The sequence below is a fragment of the Lacerta agilis genome, chromosome 1 (assembly GCF_009819535.1).
Source record: "Lacerta agilis isolate rLacAgi1 chromosome 1, rLacAgi1.pri, whole genome shotgun sequence".
Lineage (NCBI taxonomy): Eukaryota > Metazoa > Chordata > Lepidosauria > Squamata > Lacertidae > Lacerta > Lacerta agilis.
In genome coordinates this window covers 73,215,186-73,229,357 of record NC_046312.1, presented here as the reverse complement: position 1 = coordinate 73,229,357, position 14,172 = coordinate 73,215,186, and the positions used below count along the sequence as shown (strand labels likewise).

Here is a 14,172-nt window from a genome sequence, read left to right as displayed (position 1 = left end):
TGTTTTGTTTTGAAATTGACAACACCTCCCTCCCCAATCATCTTTTCAGTGATATATGACATGTCTCCTAAGGGCAGGCATTTACAGTGAACAAAACCAGAGACTGAGCAAAACTTTTATCATGAGAAAAGCATAGACTATTTGCTTGCTGTGATCTTATTTATGTCCAAATACCTCAAGGACAAGTGATTTTTTTTTTATTAAAAGAAATGTGTTGGTCTGTTGGAGGGAGATATGACCTTAAGGGTTTAAGGAGGGGTTTCCACTTGCATTTTTGAGGGTAAGGTGGAGCCTCTGAAAGGAAACTGCCCTACACTGAGTCAGGCCATTGATCTATCAGCTCAGTATTGTCTATGCTGATTGGCAGCAGGCCTCCAGGGTTTCAAACAGGAATCTCCTTGAAGATCGAATGTGGGGCCTTCTGAATGCAAAGCAGTTGTTCTGCCACTAAGCCATGACCCTTCCCACTCAAGTTTCTAACATCATCAACTTCCAAACAAAATCTGAATAGCATCACCATCTTTTCCTTGATATATCCATGCATATGGTATCAAAAGGAAGGCAAGCACATCATTTCTCTTACTTGACCGAAGCAAAATAGAATATGTTGGCTTCTTTGGCAAAGTTGCCTGCAACATTGAACTTGCTGTGTCACAATAGCTTCCTAACAAATGGTGAATATATTTAGAACTAGTGTCCATTACACTGTCCATCCAGATACTGTCTTCTTTCATACTTTGAAACTTCTGTTTTGGTCTACACTCAGTTGCAGTGCTTTCCTTGTGGCCTTTAGCAGCATCTCTGCTACATTCATGAATTGGCTGGTATTAATCTGCTTCCTTGGGACTTTGGCACTTCCTTTGTATCCAAGTATTTGCCTCCTTATCCGATACTCAGGCAACATCCATCAATTCCGTTTTCTCATAAACCGATCCTTGTAGCTATGATTCTTTTTATCCTCTGCTGTTTAAGTTGTCAGGACTTTGGAACTACTTATCCTTATGCATTTCTATTTAGAAGGTTGGTTAGTGTTTACAGACCAGCTTATTCAACGGTGCATTCCTCTCGGAACATATTCTGATATTTCAATGACGTTCCAATAATCCAAGCTGGGTTTCTAGGCTACAACTTCTCAAGCAAAGGGATTCAAACACATTCTGTTAATGTGTTCCAGCCCCAGCATAGCTACAGTATATTCTTGCAGACAAGGATTCTGCGTGCATAACAGAAAACAAGTGTTGCTTCAAAGATCTTATAATGTAGAGGAAGAAAAAAGCATGCACAGAATGGTAGTTTTACACAGAGTGGACCCATTGAAATGAATGGACCTAACTTAGTCATGTTCGCTTCATTGAGTCTCCTCTGAGTAAAACTTTATTGACTAGTCTACTGACGCACGACTAATTTGTCACATGGGTCTAAATACCTATAAACTGAGTTTTTCCATTGCACTGAACAGCACTACAAAACCTAGTTGTGGTGACCAACATGACAGTTTCACAGTGGTTGACACTCAGTGCTTTTTTTCTAAAAAAAATATTTAGATGTACTCTCGTTTTCCTACTCATATTAAAATACTGCCCCATCAATGAGGACAAATTTAGATTCACAAAATGTTTAGGGGTATGTGTACCCCTGCGTTCCCCTCAGAAAAAAGCACTGTTGACACTTAACATGATTTGTCTTTCGCCACAGAACTTCAAGAATACATGCAATAACCCCTTTTTTTCTTTTTTTCTTTTTACATAATTTGCTATTCATTGAAGCCCATCTACTGATGCATTAAAGGAAAGGATGAATGGGAACCTTCAATTTTGTGATTACCTGGCCCCTGGTTGTTTGCAAATAAGCAGACAAAATTTTCCAAGGGCCAGGCATTTTGATTCCCTCTACCCCCTGCCCTGCCACTAAACAGGACATTTATTTCATTCCCAACATGGGTGCCATGGTAAAAACAAATGAAAGTGCTGAATACATCAACCCCAGGTCCTCCTACTTTCAGCTCCCGGGAATACTTTCACAAAGATTTCTCGCAGACCCCATTGATATTCCATCTAAAAATTCTGATTAATATAGTAGCGACAAAGGTCAGCCTTCTTTGTATTTTAAAGAAGGGCAACCCAGATGATTGAGAGTGTTTGAAAATGCAGAGGGGAATTAGGCAAGTATAGACCCTGTATTAAGATTAATATACATAATATTAAAATTATAAATCTCCTTTAAGAATTTTGCCAAGTGCTTTGCATTTTTACACAAATAGTACTGATGTTCTTGGTTCCTGGTTGTCTTCTATATTCCTCTGTGAAAACAGCTCAGTATCCATTCTCCTTCTGCCTTTCTTCTGCCTGCTTTTTCTGCACTTCCTTTTGCCTCTGATCTTCCTGAATAAATTGATCAGCTCATAGTTCAAAAACACATGCACATTCTTTTACCCTTCTCGGCAGCACTTGTAGCTTTTTTTTGCGCTTTATTCCACACTTTTTATTTACTGGTTCCATTTAGTGTGTGAAGGCATGGGGTCCAAAGCCACGTGAGAATCCAAATTAACCACAGAGGGGCATCTAAGGGTGAAACTTGCATTCCTCTTCTTTCTCTTCTAGGATCATGTTTGTACATGAGCTTTAAATCTCTCTCATGCTATTTCACAAGACTCTTGAGCTTCTTGTGCTAATGTCTGATTACTGGTAAAGCAGAAGACTATGGAAGAAGAGAGACATTTGTAATGGGAATTAGTATTCTGGCCAATGTAGGTCTATTTTCTGCCTTGCGACCCAAGTTTCTGTATAGATGTGTATAACCACCATAAAGATATGATGGGGGGGGGGAGAGAGAGATGATGGTGATTTATAATACTACATTCTGAGAGTTCAGAAACCTAGATAATTTCCTTTGAATCTAATTTTACAGATTAGATTGTAATTCTAGAAGCTGGAACATGTCCAGAGGAGGGCAACCAAAATGGTCAAAGGCCTGGAAACGATGCCTTATGAGGAACAGCTTAGGGAGCTGGATATGTTTAGCCTGGAGAAGAGAAGGTTAAGGGGTGATATTATAGCCATGTTCAAATATATAAAAGGATGTCATATAGAGGAGGGAGAAAGGTTGTTTTCTGCTGCTCCATACAAGTGGACACGGGGCAATGGATTCAAACTACAAGAAAGAAGATTCCACCTGAACATTAGGAAGAACTTCCTGACAGTAAGAGCTGTTCGACAGTGGAATTTGCTGCCAAGGAGTGTGGTGGAGTCTACTTCTTTGGAGGTCTTTAAGTGGAGGCTTGACAACCATCTGTCAGGAATGCTTTGATGGTGTTTCCTGCTTGGCAGGGGGTTGGACTGGATGCCCCTTGTGGTCTCTTCTCTATGATTCTGTGATTCTATGATTCTCTGATTCTAAATCTGTTTGGAGATGGCACTGACATCACAAAAATGTAGCCAAGCATAATCAATACCTCTCCACCTATTTGGGAGAGAGAGGAATTATGAAGACTCTAGCAGCATGGTCTTCTCCCTAGACATGTACAGGTGTTAGGGGAATTGCTAGCAGGAAATGGGCTTCTGTCAGGCTGCTGGGTTAGCGTGTTGTCATGTGGTGTAAACTGCTATCATGGTAATGTAGGCTGAGCAGAGATTAGTGACATCTGTAGATGAGGGCTTGGGGACCTTTCTCTCTCTAGTTATTGTTGAGTTCCCAACTCCAATCATCCCCAGGCAGCATGGCTCTTCGTTATTACTATCATGTATTGTTATTTAAATGTATATAGCCACGCATCAGTTAAATTCTCCAGGCACTTTGCAAAATAAAAACAAATGGTCATGGGTCATGGGAATTGTAGTCCCAACATCATCTGGAGGGTCACAGATTTGTAGGGCAAATTAGAAGAGTGCAGGAGATGTATGTAAGGCAACTGTAGAAGCAATATCCTCCCCCCCCCAAAAAAAAACACCCCTCTGGAATAATTTGAATAGTAAATATTCCTGATAAAAGATTTAATATTAAGTCCATCCAGTACAGTATGTCACATGTTGTACTTCTTTGGAATAATAATTTTTAAAAGATTAAGGAAATGTCAGTTTATCTCACAAACTACTCCAGTACGACCATTTCATGCATAGCAGAAGTGCAACCACGACTTTACCATTGTTGTTACCGTTTTCATATGTATTTCTGAAGTCACGCCATTCTTCCAGTGGCTGTCTCTAGCAGCTGCATGGAACAGGACCTTTTCAGAAAAAAGTGAAGTTAGACTGAGTAGTATATATGCAGTTACCTCCAGAAAGTAGTGAGGGTTTTTTGTTGTTGTTTGTTTTTTAAGCATACAACAACCTCTGTCTGTCTTCTTTTGCTGTTTCGTTATGGAGCAAGACTCTGCCATATTCATTCCTTACAGACACTTTGCAGAGAATCAGTGCAGAGGGAACTGTATCTTTAAACTTGTTTCTACTATAAATTAGTACCTAATTAACACACACATCTATCTATCTATCTATCTATCTATCTATCTATCATCTATCTATTTATTGTGTGTGTGTGTAATTCTAGCTGGAATTTTTGACAAAGTGTACACAAGAAGCTGTTGCATAATATGCAACACTAAATTTGCTATTTTTAAAAAAGTTAGAGGAGGCAGAATTTACAAAATTACAATACAATCACAGCCTGTTTACATGTGAGCATGAGAACCGGAGGATATAACAAAGTGTCGTACACATATGATTTTGCATGTGTGCAAGATTTCAGGGTTTGGTTCGTTGTGCCTTTAAATCTGAGGGAGATAAAACTCTTTTGATTCTCTTCAAAATTCTGGAAATCTTATTTCTCCATTATTCCTTTCACTCCAGCATCATGGGAGAAACAGCGGTGCAGTTGTTTCTCAGTTGTTCTTAATCATGGCACCTCTGGAGGATGCTCTGCTTTCTACTTTTTCCCTGTACTTTTTTTTTAGATCAGTGCTATATAGCCTATATAGTCACAAACCATGTCTTAATTTCTGTGAATGCAACACCGAGTTAAGTGAATGGAAGACCACTGAAATCAATGGTCTTGTGTGTGCTTAACTAGGTTTGTGAAGGATTATGGTCAGTGTAAGCCTTGTTGCTTACACTGACCATAATCCTTCACAAACCTAGTTAAGCCTTGTTGCCCCTTCATGGATCACTGCCTTGTCGTGGCGAAGGGGCTTGAATTACTCAGGCAAGCTATGGACAGGTCAAGATGGACAGGTCATAGCGGAGAGTTTGGACCAAACGTGATCCACCTGGAGAAGGAACTGGCAAGCCACTCCAGTATCCCTGCCAAGAAAACTCCATGGACAAAGACAACAGGCATATAAAAGATATGACGCTGGAAGATGAGCCCCTCAGGTCGGAAGGCGTCCAACTTGCTACTGGGGAAGAGCGGAGGACAAGTACAAGTAGATCCAGAGCTGATGAAGCGGCTGGGCCAAAGCCGAAAGGACGCTCAGTTGCGGATATGCCTGGAAGCGAAAGGAAAGTCCAGTGCTGTAAAGAAAAGTATTGCATAGGAACCTGGAATGTAAGAACCATGAACCTTGGTAAGCTGGATGTGGTAAAAAGTGAGATGGCAAGAATAAACATTGACATCCTAGGCATCAGTGAACTAAAATGGACAGGAATGGGCGAATTCAGTTCGGATGACTATCATATCTACTACTGTGGGCAGGAATCCCGTAAAAGAAATGGAGTGGCCCTCATAGTCAACAAAAGAGTGGCGAAAGCTGTACTGGGATGCAACTTCAAAAATGATAGAATGATCTCGATACGAATCCAAGGCAGTCCTTTTAACATCACAGTAATCCAAGTTTATGCACCAACTACCAGTGCTGAAGAAACCGAAATTGATCAATTCTATGAAGACTTACAACACCTTATAGAAATGACACCAAAGAAGGATGTTCTTCTCATTATAGGGGATTGGAATGCTAAAGTAGGAAGTCAAGAGATAAAAGGAACAACTGGCAAGTTTGGCCTTGGAGATCAAAATGAAGCAGGGCAAAGGCTAATAGAGTTCTGTCAAGAGAACAAGCTGGTCATCACAAACACTCTTTTCCAACAACACAAGAGACGACTCTACACATGGACATCACCAGATGGGCAACATCGAAATCAGATTGATTATATTCTCTGCAGCCAAAGATGGAGAAGCTCTATACACTCAGCAAAAACAAGACCTGGAGCTGACTGTGGCTCAGATCATCAGCTTCTTATAGCAAAATTCCAGCTTAAACTGAAGAAAGTAGGAAAAACCACTGGGCCAGTAAGATTCAATCTAAATCAAATTCCTTATGAATACACAGTTGAAGTGAAGAACAGGTTCAAGGATTTAGATTTGATGGATAGAGTACCTGAAGAACTGTGGATGGAGGCTCGTAACATTATACAGGAGACAGCAACGAAAACCATCCCAATGAAAAAGAAATGCAAGAAAGCAAAGTGGCTGACCAATGAGGCCTTACAAATAGCGGGGGAGAGAAGACAAGCAAAATGCGAAGGAGATCGTGAAAGATACAGGAAATTGAATGCAGATTTCCAAAGAATAGCAAGGAGAGACAAGAGGGCCTTTCTAAACGAGCAATGCAAAGAAATAGAGGAAAATAACAGAATGGGAAAAACCAGAGATTTATTCAAGAAAATTGGAGATATGAAAGGAACATTTCGTACAAAGATTAACACAATTAAGGACAAAAGTGGAAAGGACCTAACAGAAGCAGAAGACATCAAGAAGAGGTGGCAAGAATACACAGAGGAATTATACCAGAAAGATATGGAGGTCTCATACACCCCAGGAAATGTGGTTGCTGACCTTGAGCCAGACATCCTGGAGAGTGAAGTCAAATGGGCCTTAGAAAGCCTTGCTAACAACAAGGCCAGTGGAAGTGATGATATTCCAGCTGAACTATTTAAAATTTTAAAAGAGGATGCTGTTAAGGTGCTGCACTCAATATGCCAGCAAGTTTGGAAAACTCAGCAGTGGCCAGAGGATTGGAGAAGATCAGTCTACATCCCAATCCCAAAGAAGGGCAGTGCCAAAGAATGCTCCAACTACCGCACAATTGCACTCATTTCACACGCTAGCAAGGTTATGCTTAAAATTCTACAAGGCAGGCTTAAGCAGTATGTGGACCGAGAACTCCCAGAAGTGCAAGCTGGATTTCGAAGGGGCAGAGGAACCAGAGACCAAATTGCAAACATGCGCTGGATTATGGAGAAAGCCAGAGAGTTCCAGAAAAACATCTACTTCTGCTTCATTGATTATGCAAAAGCATTTGACTGTGTCGACCACAGCAAACTATGGCAAGTTCTTAAAGAAATGGGAGTGCCGGATCACCTCATTTGCCTCCTGAGAAATCTCTATGTGGGACAAGAAGCTACAGTTAGAACTGGATATGGAACAACTGATTGGTTCAAAATTGGGAAAGGAGTACGACAAGGCTGTATATTGTCTCCCTGCTTATTTAACTTATATGCAGAATACATCATGCGAAAGGCTGGACTGGATGAATCCCCAACCGGAATTAAGATTGCCGGAAAAAATATCAACAACCTCAGATATGCTGATGATACAACCTTGATGGCAGAAAGTGAGGAAGAATTAAAGAGCCTTTTAATGAGGGTGAAAGAGGAGAGCGCAAAATATGGTCTGAAGCTCAACATCAAAAAAACTAAGATCATGGCCACTGGTCCCATCACCTCCTGGCAAATAGAAGGGGAAGAAATGGAGGCAGTGAGAGATTTCACTTTCTTGGGTTCCATGATCACTGCAGATGGTGACAGCAGTCACGAAATCAGAAGACGCCTGCTTCTTGGGAGAAAAGCAATGACAAACCTAGACAGCATCTTAAAAAGCAAAGACATCACCTTGCCGACAAAGGTCCGTATAGTTAAAGCTATGGTTTTCCCAGTAGTAATGTACGGAAGTGAGAGCTGGACCATCAAGAAGGCTGATCGCCGTAGAATTGATGCTTTTGAATTATGGTGCTGGAGGAGACTCTTGAGAGTCCCGTGGACTGCAAGAAGATCAAACCTATCCATTCTCAAAGAAATCAGCCCTGAGTACTCACTAGAAGGACAGATCCTGAAGTTGAGGCTCCAGTACTTTGGCCACCTCATGAGAAGAGAAGACTCCCTAGAAAAGACCCTGATGTTGGGAAAGATGGAGGGCACAAGGAGAAGGGGACGACAGAGGATGAGATGGTTGGACAGTGTTCTTGAAGCTACTAACATGAGTTTGGCCAAACTGCGAGAGGCAGTGAAGGATAGGCGTGCCTGGCGTACTCTGGTCCATGGGGTCACGAAGAGTCGGACACGACTGAACGACTGAACAACAACAACAAGCCTTGTTGATGTAGATGGAATGCAGGAGAGCGAATGGATGTGTGGCTGTTTCACAAACCAGGGGAAGCTCTGCACATAAACGCCTGCTAAAAACTGAGATTTCCAAGTCTTTGCTATTGAAAACTAACGTTGATGCTTTGCTGGCAACTGGCCCTAAGGAAAGGGACTGTTTTCTGTGAAAGTGAAAAGTGTGAAAGACTGTCTTATGAGAGGTGAAGAGTATCCAAGTTACACTTTCCTTGCAACTTGGTCCTTCTGGTAGTGTGGCTGGTGTTGTTCTGCTCAAGTTGCCAGCTGGATAGGGCAAGTGGAGAGAGAATTGCCTTCTAGTCTGGTCACTTCGAGTCTTACCATTGTGCAATTAGTGGCTATTTTTATATCTACTGATATTTAAAATAATCAATATATGCAAATAAACAATAGTTACACACACACACACACACACACACACACACACGGATCACTCTATTCTCTATTTGAGCCAGAATGGACTTGATCTTAAGTGCCATGGCTGCCACTTCACAGAACAGTTTGTATATCTACTCTTACATAAGTATTCCAGACTGGCACTTCCAACAACTTTCTTAAGAATGAGCACCATTGAACTCAGTGGGGTTTACTCATGAGTAGACATGTTTCGGATTGCATGACTAACACACATACAGTGATCCTTGGTATGTCTGTTCACACATCACAGGAAGATTGCTAGAAGCAAGATTTTAACAAGAATTTCACTGTGGATTTATTGCAACCAAACCCACCAGGATACTTCTCCAGGATGTGGTGTAAATGGTGTTAACTTTTCCAGGACATACCCTGAGAGAAAAATTGGACTGAGTTGAAATGGTCCCTTGTTCAGATTAATCTCAAGTCTTGGTAAAACATTTTTGTTTCTCTGTTTTCTTCAGGGAACTGACATACTTATTTATTTAAATTATCAGTCCCAGAAAACTTGTCCAATTACATCCAGTGTTCTCTTAGGCAATATCTAGTCCTTCGTTTGTTCACTAAAACAAAATGGAAGTTCCCCAAATTGTCAGACTTCCAGCATCTACATTCCACATGGACTCATCAGTGGTTTTTAGTAACTAGCAACTGTTGTTATACACTCTTGTCACAATTCAGCACAGAGTTAAGCACCCATAAACCCATTGGAATCAGTGAACTTAAATGCACTTAACACTGTGTCGGATTGTGCCCTTATAGGTCTTAGGTAATTTCCTAGAATTCATCTTATTTTCAAGAGAGACAGTAACTCTCCTTTGGATGCCACATGAGATATATGGTGGCTAAGATGCATCTTAGTTATTATTTTAAATAAGTTTCATCGGCTCCTAAGGCCAGATCTCACACCACAATAAGCAACAACAGGCAGAACAATGCAAACCCCTGTTGCCTGGGGAGTGTGTTGGATTGTCCCTCCAATGCAGTCTGCTGCCACCACTAGGGTGACTGAAGCATTACAGCTCTGCTGTGTATCTTCCATTTCTACCATTCAAATGTGTGGGAATGTTGCAAACAGAATTACCCATGGCAGCAGCCAGAAAGAAATGCACCCAAATCAAGCATTTGAGAAGTGGGGAGAGGCCAATGGTTCACTGCCTGCCAAACCAGTCCCACTGCTGTTGCACAGTGGCATTGGGCTCAATCCAGTCCTGATCAATGCATAAGCTCCAGGCTGGCACAGCAATTATGCTGGTCCTCACTCTCGCCTTCTGCCCTGGCTGCCATGTGTGGCAGGGCTGCAGAAGTGCCAGTGGCCTCACCACTCAACAAAGCCCAGCAGTTTGCTTCCAAAGTTTAGATTGGTCCCTAAGTTCAGTAATAATGTGGGAAGAGTGCACAAGGTGTGGATTGACAATTCAGGGCCCTTGACTCACAGGGGCATATGGAGCTTCTGTGGATGTGGAAATGTTAAACATGAATTGTCTGTTGCATATGATTACTGGATTTAGGCATTATTGCTACAGTATGGAATCCTGCCTTAGGGAAACAGCAGCAGACATAGTTCAGGGGTATATGAACACTTTGTAGACTGGGATGCTAGGAAACTCCTGTGCACATTTGACATGGGTTGATGGCAGTGTTCACATGCTTTTTTTGGGGGGGGATGCTCCTTTGCTGCTAAAATTCATACAAGCTAAAGTACTTAATGTAAATAGCATAACTGGTGTGCAACGGATGATAGAAATAGACCTAAAAAGTTTTGTGAGCATTCCTAAAGTTTGGAATAAATCACACAGAAACTGAATGATGGAGAAGAGTAGAATCATAGATACAGATCCTGAGTTGTATTTTTACAAGTGCTGGAACTCCTGTGCTCACACACAGTTTTACTGCCCACAAAGGTTTCCCCATTCAAATCAATGGAGAAGGTAGATTTGCAGATTAATTCCTTTATGCAAGCAAATCTCCTCTTCTCCTTGAAGTTAAAGGAGCAGCTTGTGTATGCAGGAGCTCTGTGTGTGATCATAAGAGTACATGTGTGGCTATGGATCAGGCAAAAGAGATATCACTGAAGCTTTGAGGCATAATTTAGATTACATACTTGATCACAGGTGCTTAGAAGGAAACACCATTGGAAGCAACAGAACTGACTTCCCAGTGAGCATGCTTAGGATCAGAGTTTTGGTGGTTTTGCATTACTCTTGAATTCCTTCACTCAGGACATTTTTTTCAGAGAAATTTCATGTAGGCCCAGTATTATCCAGCATCATGGCATTCTGCAGGCATGCCAGTTGCCCTTCTAAGCAAAAGTTCTGCTTTTTGCTATACAGTGCAAGATTCCAACCACCAGGTGTGGCATTCTTGATCCCAGGCTTTCCATATGCATAGGTAGTTCAGTGCTCCCATCCTGATGCTCTTCCTCTTCTGCTCATTGTCTTCATCCTCCACATACACCCATGCACGTGGCTCTGGACCGCTCATCACGTTCTTCTCGTTTAAAACCCCATTGTTCATTTGTTTGTTTGTTCTCTTTTCTCTCTCTCTTTTCTCTCTCTCTCTTCTCTTTCTCTTGCTTTCTTTGTTTTCTTTTTGTCTCCTCTGTTTTGTATACCCAGGCAGCCCATTGAGTAACTTCTTTGACGTAATTAAACAACTTTTTTCAGACGAGAAGAACGGGCAGGTGAGCCATCCCCCCGGCACGCCAACCAAGCATAGCGCAAACAGCAAGCGGAGCGATTCCGATGCTAATGACTATGGGTCTAGAGGAGACACTAAGTACCCCGCTGGCAAAGAGAAGGCAAAGATGGCCTCGTCACTCGGCCTACAAGACCAACCTTAGATAAATGCAATTTTTAAATAAAAAAAGAGGAAAAGGAAAAAGAAACAGTTTAAATAACTAAACACACACGGAGAGACGCAAACGAAAATGAATGAGTATTCTTTAGCAAGCTAGCCTCTAAAACAGATGGATGTGTATATATATTGCTACAACAGTACAAAACTGTCTATAGACAACTTTTGTATGAAGGAATGACTGTGTACATATATATATATATATATAATATATAAAACACAAACACACACATATATATATTTATATGATATAATATATCTCTCTGAAACAAAACACAAAAGCAATGAGAAAAGAAAGAAAAGGTAGCACAGATGACAAAACCCAGTTTGGCAAATCTTGAGTTGTGTTTTTTCGTTTTATCTTCTCCAAGCTCTTTTCTTTTACTTCCTACCCCCACCCCAGTCACCTTCTGATTTACTGCCCTGCCCTGTTTTGTCCTTGTTCTGTTTTCTCTGTGTTTCTGACACCACCGCTTGTTTCCACTCTGCTACCAGGAATTATCCCGAAAAGTTAACATGTCAGCCAACAGCTTCACCTTCTGTGCTCTGCGAACACTTGTTCACGGAAGGCCACTGATGTAAGACTGTCCACGGACTGGTTCTGTTTGGGGACTCCCAGCCTCCCCTCTCCCACTGCAGGAAATGGGTCTCCTCCTTTTCACTCGCCCTACAACACACACTTTTTTTCTTTTCTGTGCTCTGCGGTGCTGGAGAACTGCTCAGTTATAAAAATTGCACAGTCGGAGTCACTGGAGTGACATCATTGCCCTTGACAGCACACTTCCCCATTGGCAAATCCAGACTGCGGGAGGGCGGTATTATGACATATTCAGGCTATGTTTTGTTAAGGAGCTTCACCACAGGAAAGTTGTCCTCAAATTTCACCACCCCAGATCCTTTTCCCACACCACCCAACTCCCTCAACCCGCCCCCTCCAATTGTGTTTTTGTTTTTATAATCTCCAAATTTTCCCCCCTCCCAGCCTGCTGGAGGGGCAGAACACAAACGTAGGGAAAAACTACAAGACGGAAGTCAAATCAAATAAGAACACTGAAACTTAGGGGGGAACGCAGCTTCCGGCAGTGAGGAGGAGGGACAAGAATCCACCTGTTGGAGGACAATCTCTGCGGCTGCCATGCACTCTTGCCACCTGCACCACCACTGCCGTTGCTGCTGCTCCTCCTCCTCTCCTCAACCCGCTCTCTCTCTCTCAGTTCCTTCCTTCCTTCCTTCTGCACTGGGACTACCTTCCGCCGGCTGAATTCTCTCCTGCCTCGTGCATTTGGATGCAACTATTGTGTCGTTAGTGCTGCATTGATATATCAGTATTATTTATTTGCTGGTTTCGTTTATTTATTTGTTATTTAATTTATTTAATTATTTATTCATTTGGGTTTGCGTGTGTTTGTTGTTCTTTTTTTTTAATGCAAAGGAAGAACATGAAATGAGAGTTAAAAACAAACAAACTTCCCCTTCCTGTGTGGGTGCGCGTGTGTGTGTACAACCACTGGTAGTTCATCAGAGCAAGATACGGAGGCGATAGCACTATGGGCTAGTTAAAAAAAACAAAAAACCACAAAGCTACTGTAAACTTCTAAAAGTATTGCAAGATATTTTTATATTTTTTTTTTCAAAAGTGGGTGGGTGGGCTGGAACTTCCTTGTGTGTGTTTAAGTTATTATTAGGTCTTGGTTATTATTTATAATGCATATATATAAATATATATTTAAAAATTTAAGCTGTTAGATAAATCTTCTGCTTTCATTACTGTGTAGAGGTAACACTGATTCCTATTTATTTTGGGGGAGAGGGGAAAAGAATGATGACAAGACCACTTAACTTCATCCTCTCACCAATATTGCATTTTTTGTTTGGCTTCTGTCTTTTTTCTCTCTCCAACTGTCACCAAGTGTAACTCAATCTGGCCCACATGCAAAGGTTTCCAAAACCATGATCATATGTGTCAAAGACAAAAAACAAAGAAGAAGAAATGAAAAAAAACAGCAGGAGTAAATCTCCTTTACCAATATCTTTTAAATGTAGATTTTAGTATTAGTGTTCAATTCTCTTATTACCTTCAATTGTTGTTTGTTGAGTTTTTATGAGTGTATGTTGTATTGCAAGGTTTTTTAAAGATAATGTTAGATTTCTCCCTTACTCTTATTTCCCTTCCCTTTGTTTTTTGTTTTTGTTTTTTAATTTAATTTGTCTTTGTTGTTTATGGATTCTCCCCACCCTCCCCCCTTTCTTGATCCTATTTTTCTTGTACATAGGTTTGAAGGGGGAAATTCTTTTTTTTAAAAGAGACACACAAAAGTGGGAAGGTGTTCCTTTGTTTTGCTTTGTTTTCTAATCTGGAAATTTTATCTTGTATTGCTGTGTGCATGTCGGACACAGGAAGGGTGATGGTTGGAGACGGAGGGAGGTGAGGATACAAGAGGTTCGGGGGCAGTTTTAATTGCATGATATTGATGTAAATTAGTCTCTTTTGCTTTTGTTGTCTTTTCTGCCTCGACCT

General features: G+C 41.2%; 1 protein-coding gene across 15 annotated transcripts in view; it reads left to right on the top strand.

Annotated features, from left to right (window-relative positions):
* Positions 1–13,056, top strand: part of BRSK2 (BR serine/threonine kinase 2) — a 395,220-nt gene extending 382,164 nt beyond the window's left edge. For 7 of the 15 annotated variants that reach the window (XM_033155197.1, XM_033155179.1, XM_033155225.1 and 4 more), the window contains one exon: positions 11,417–12,007. In XM_033155197.1, the coding sequence (XP_033011088.1) occupies positions 11,417–11,640 (224 nt within the window). In that variant the 3' untranslated portion in view covers positions 11,641–12,007. Of the gene's footprint in view, positions 1–11,416; positions 12,008–12,149 lie in introns of those variants that run through there. The other 8 variants (XM_033155188.1, XM_033155206.1, XM_033155304.1 and 5 more) reach the window with 3 other exon arrangements.
* Positions 13,057–14,172: the final 1,116 nt, after the last annotated feature.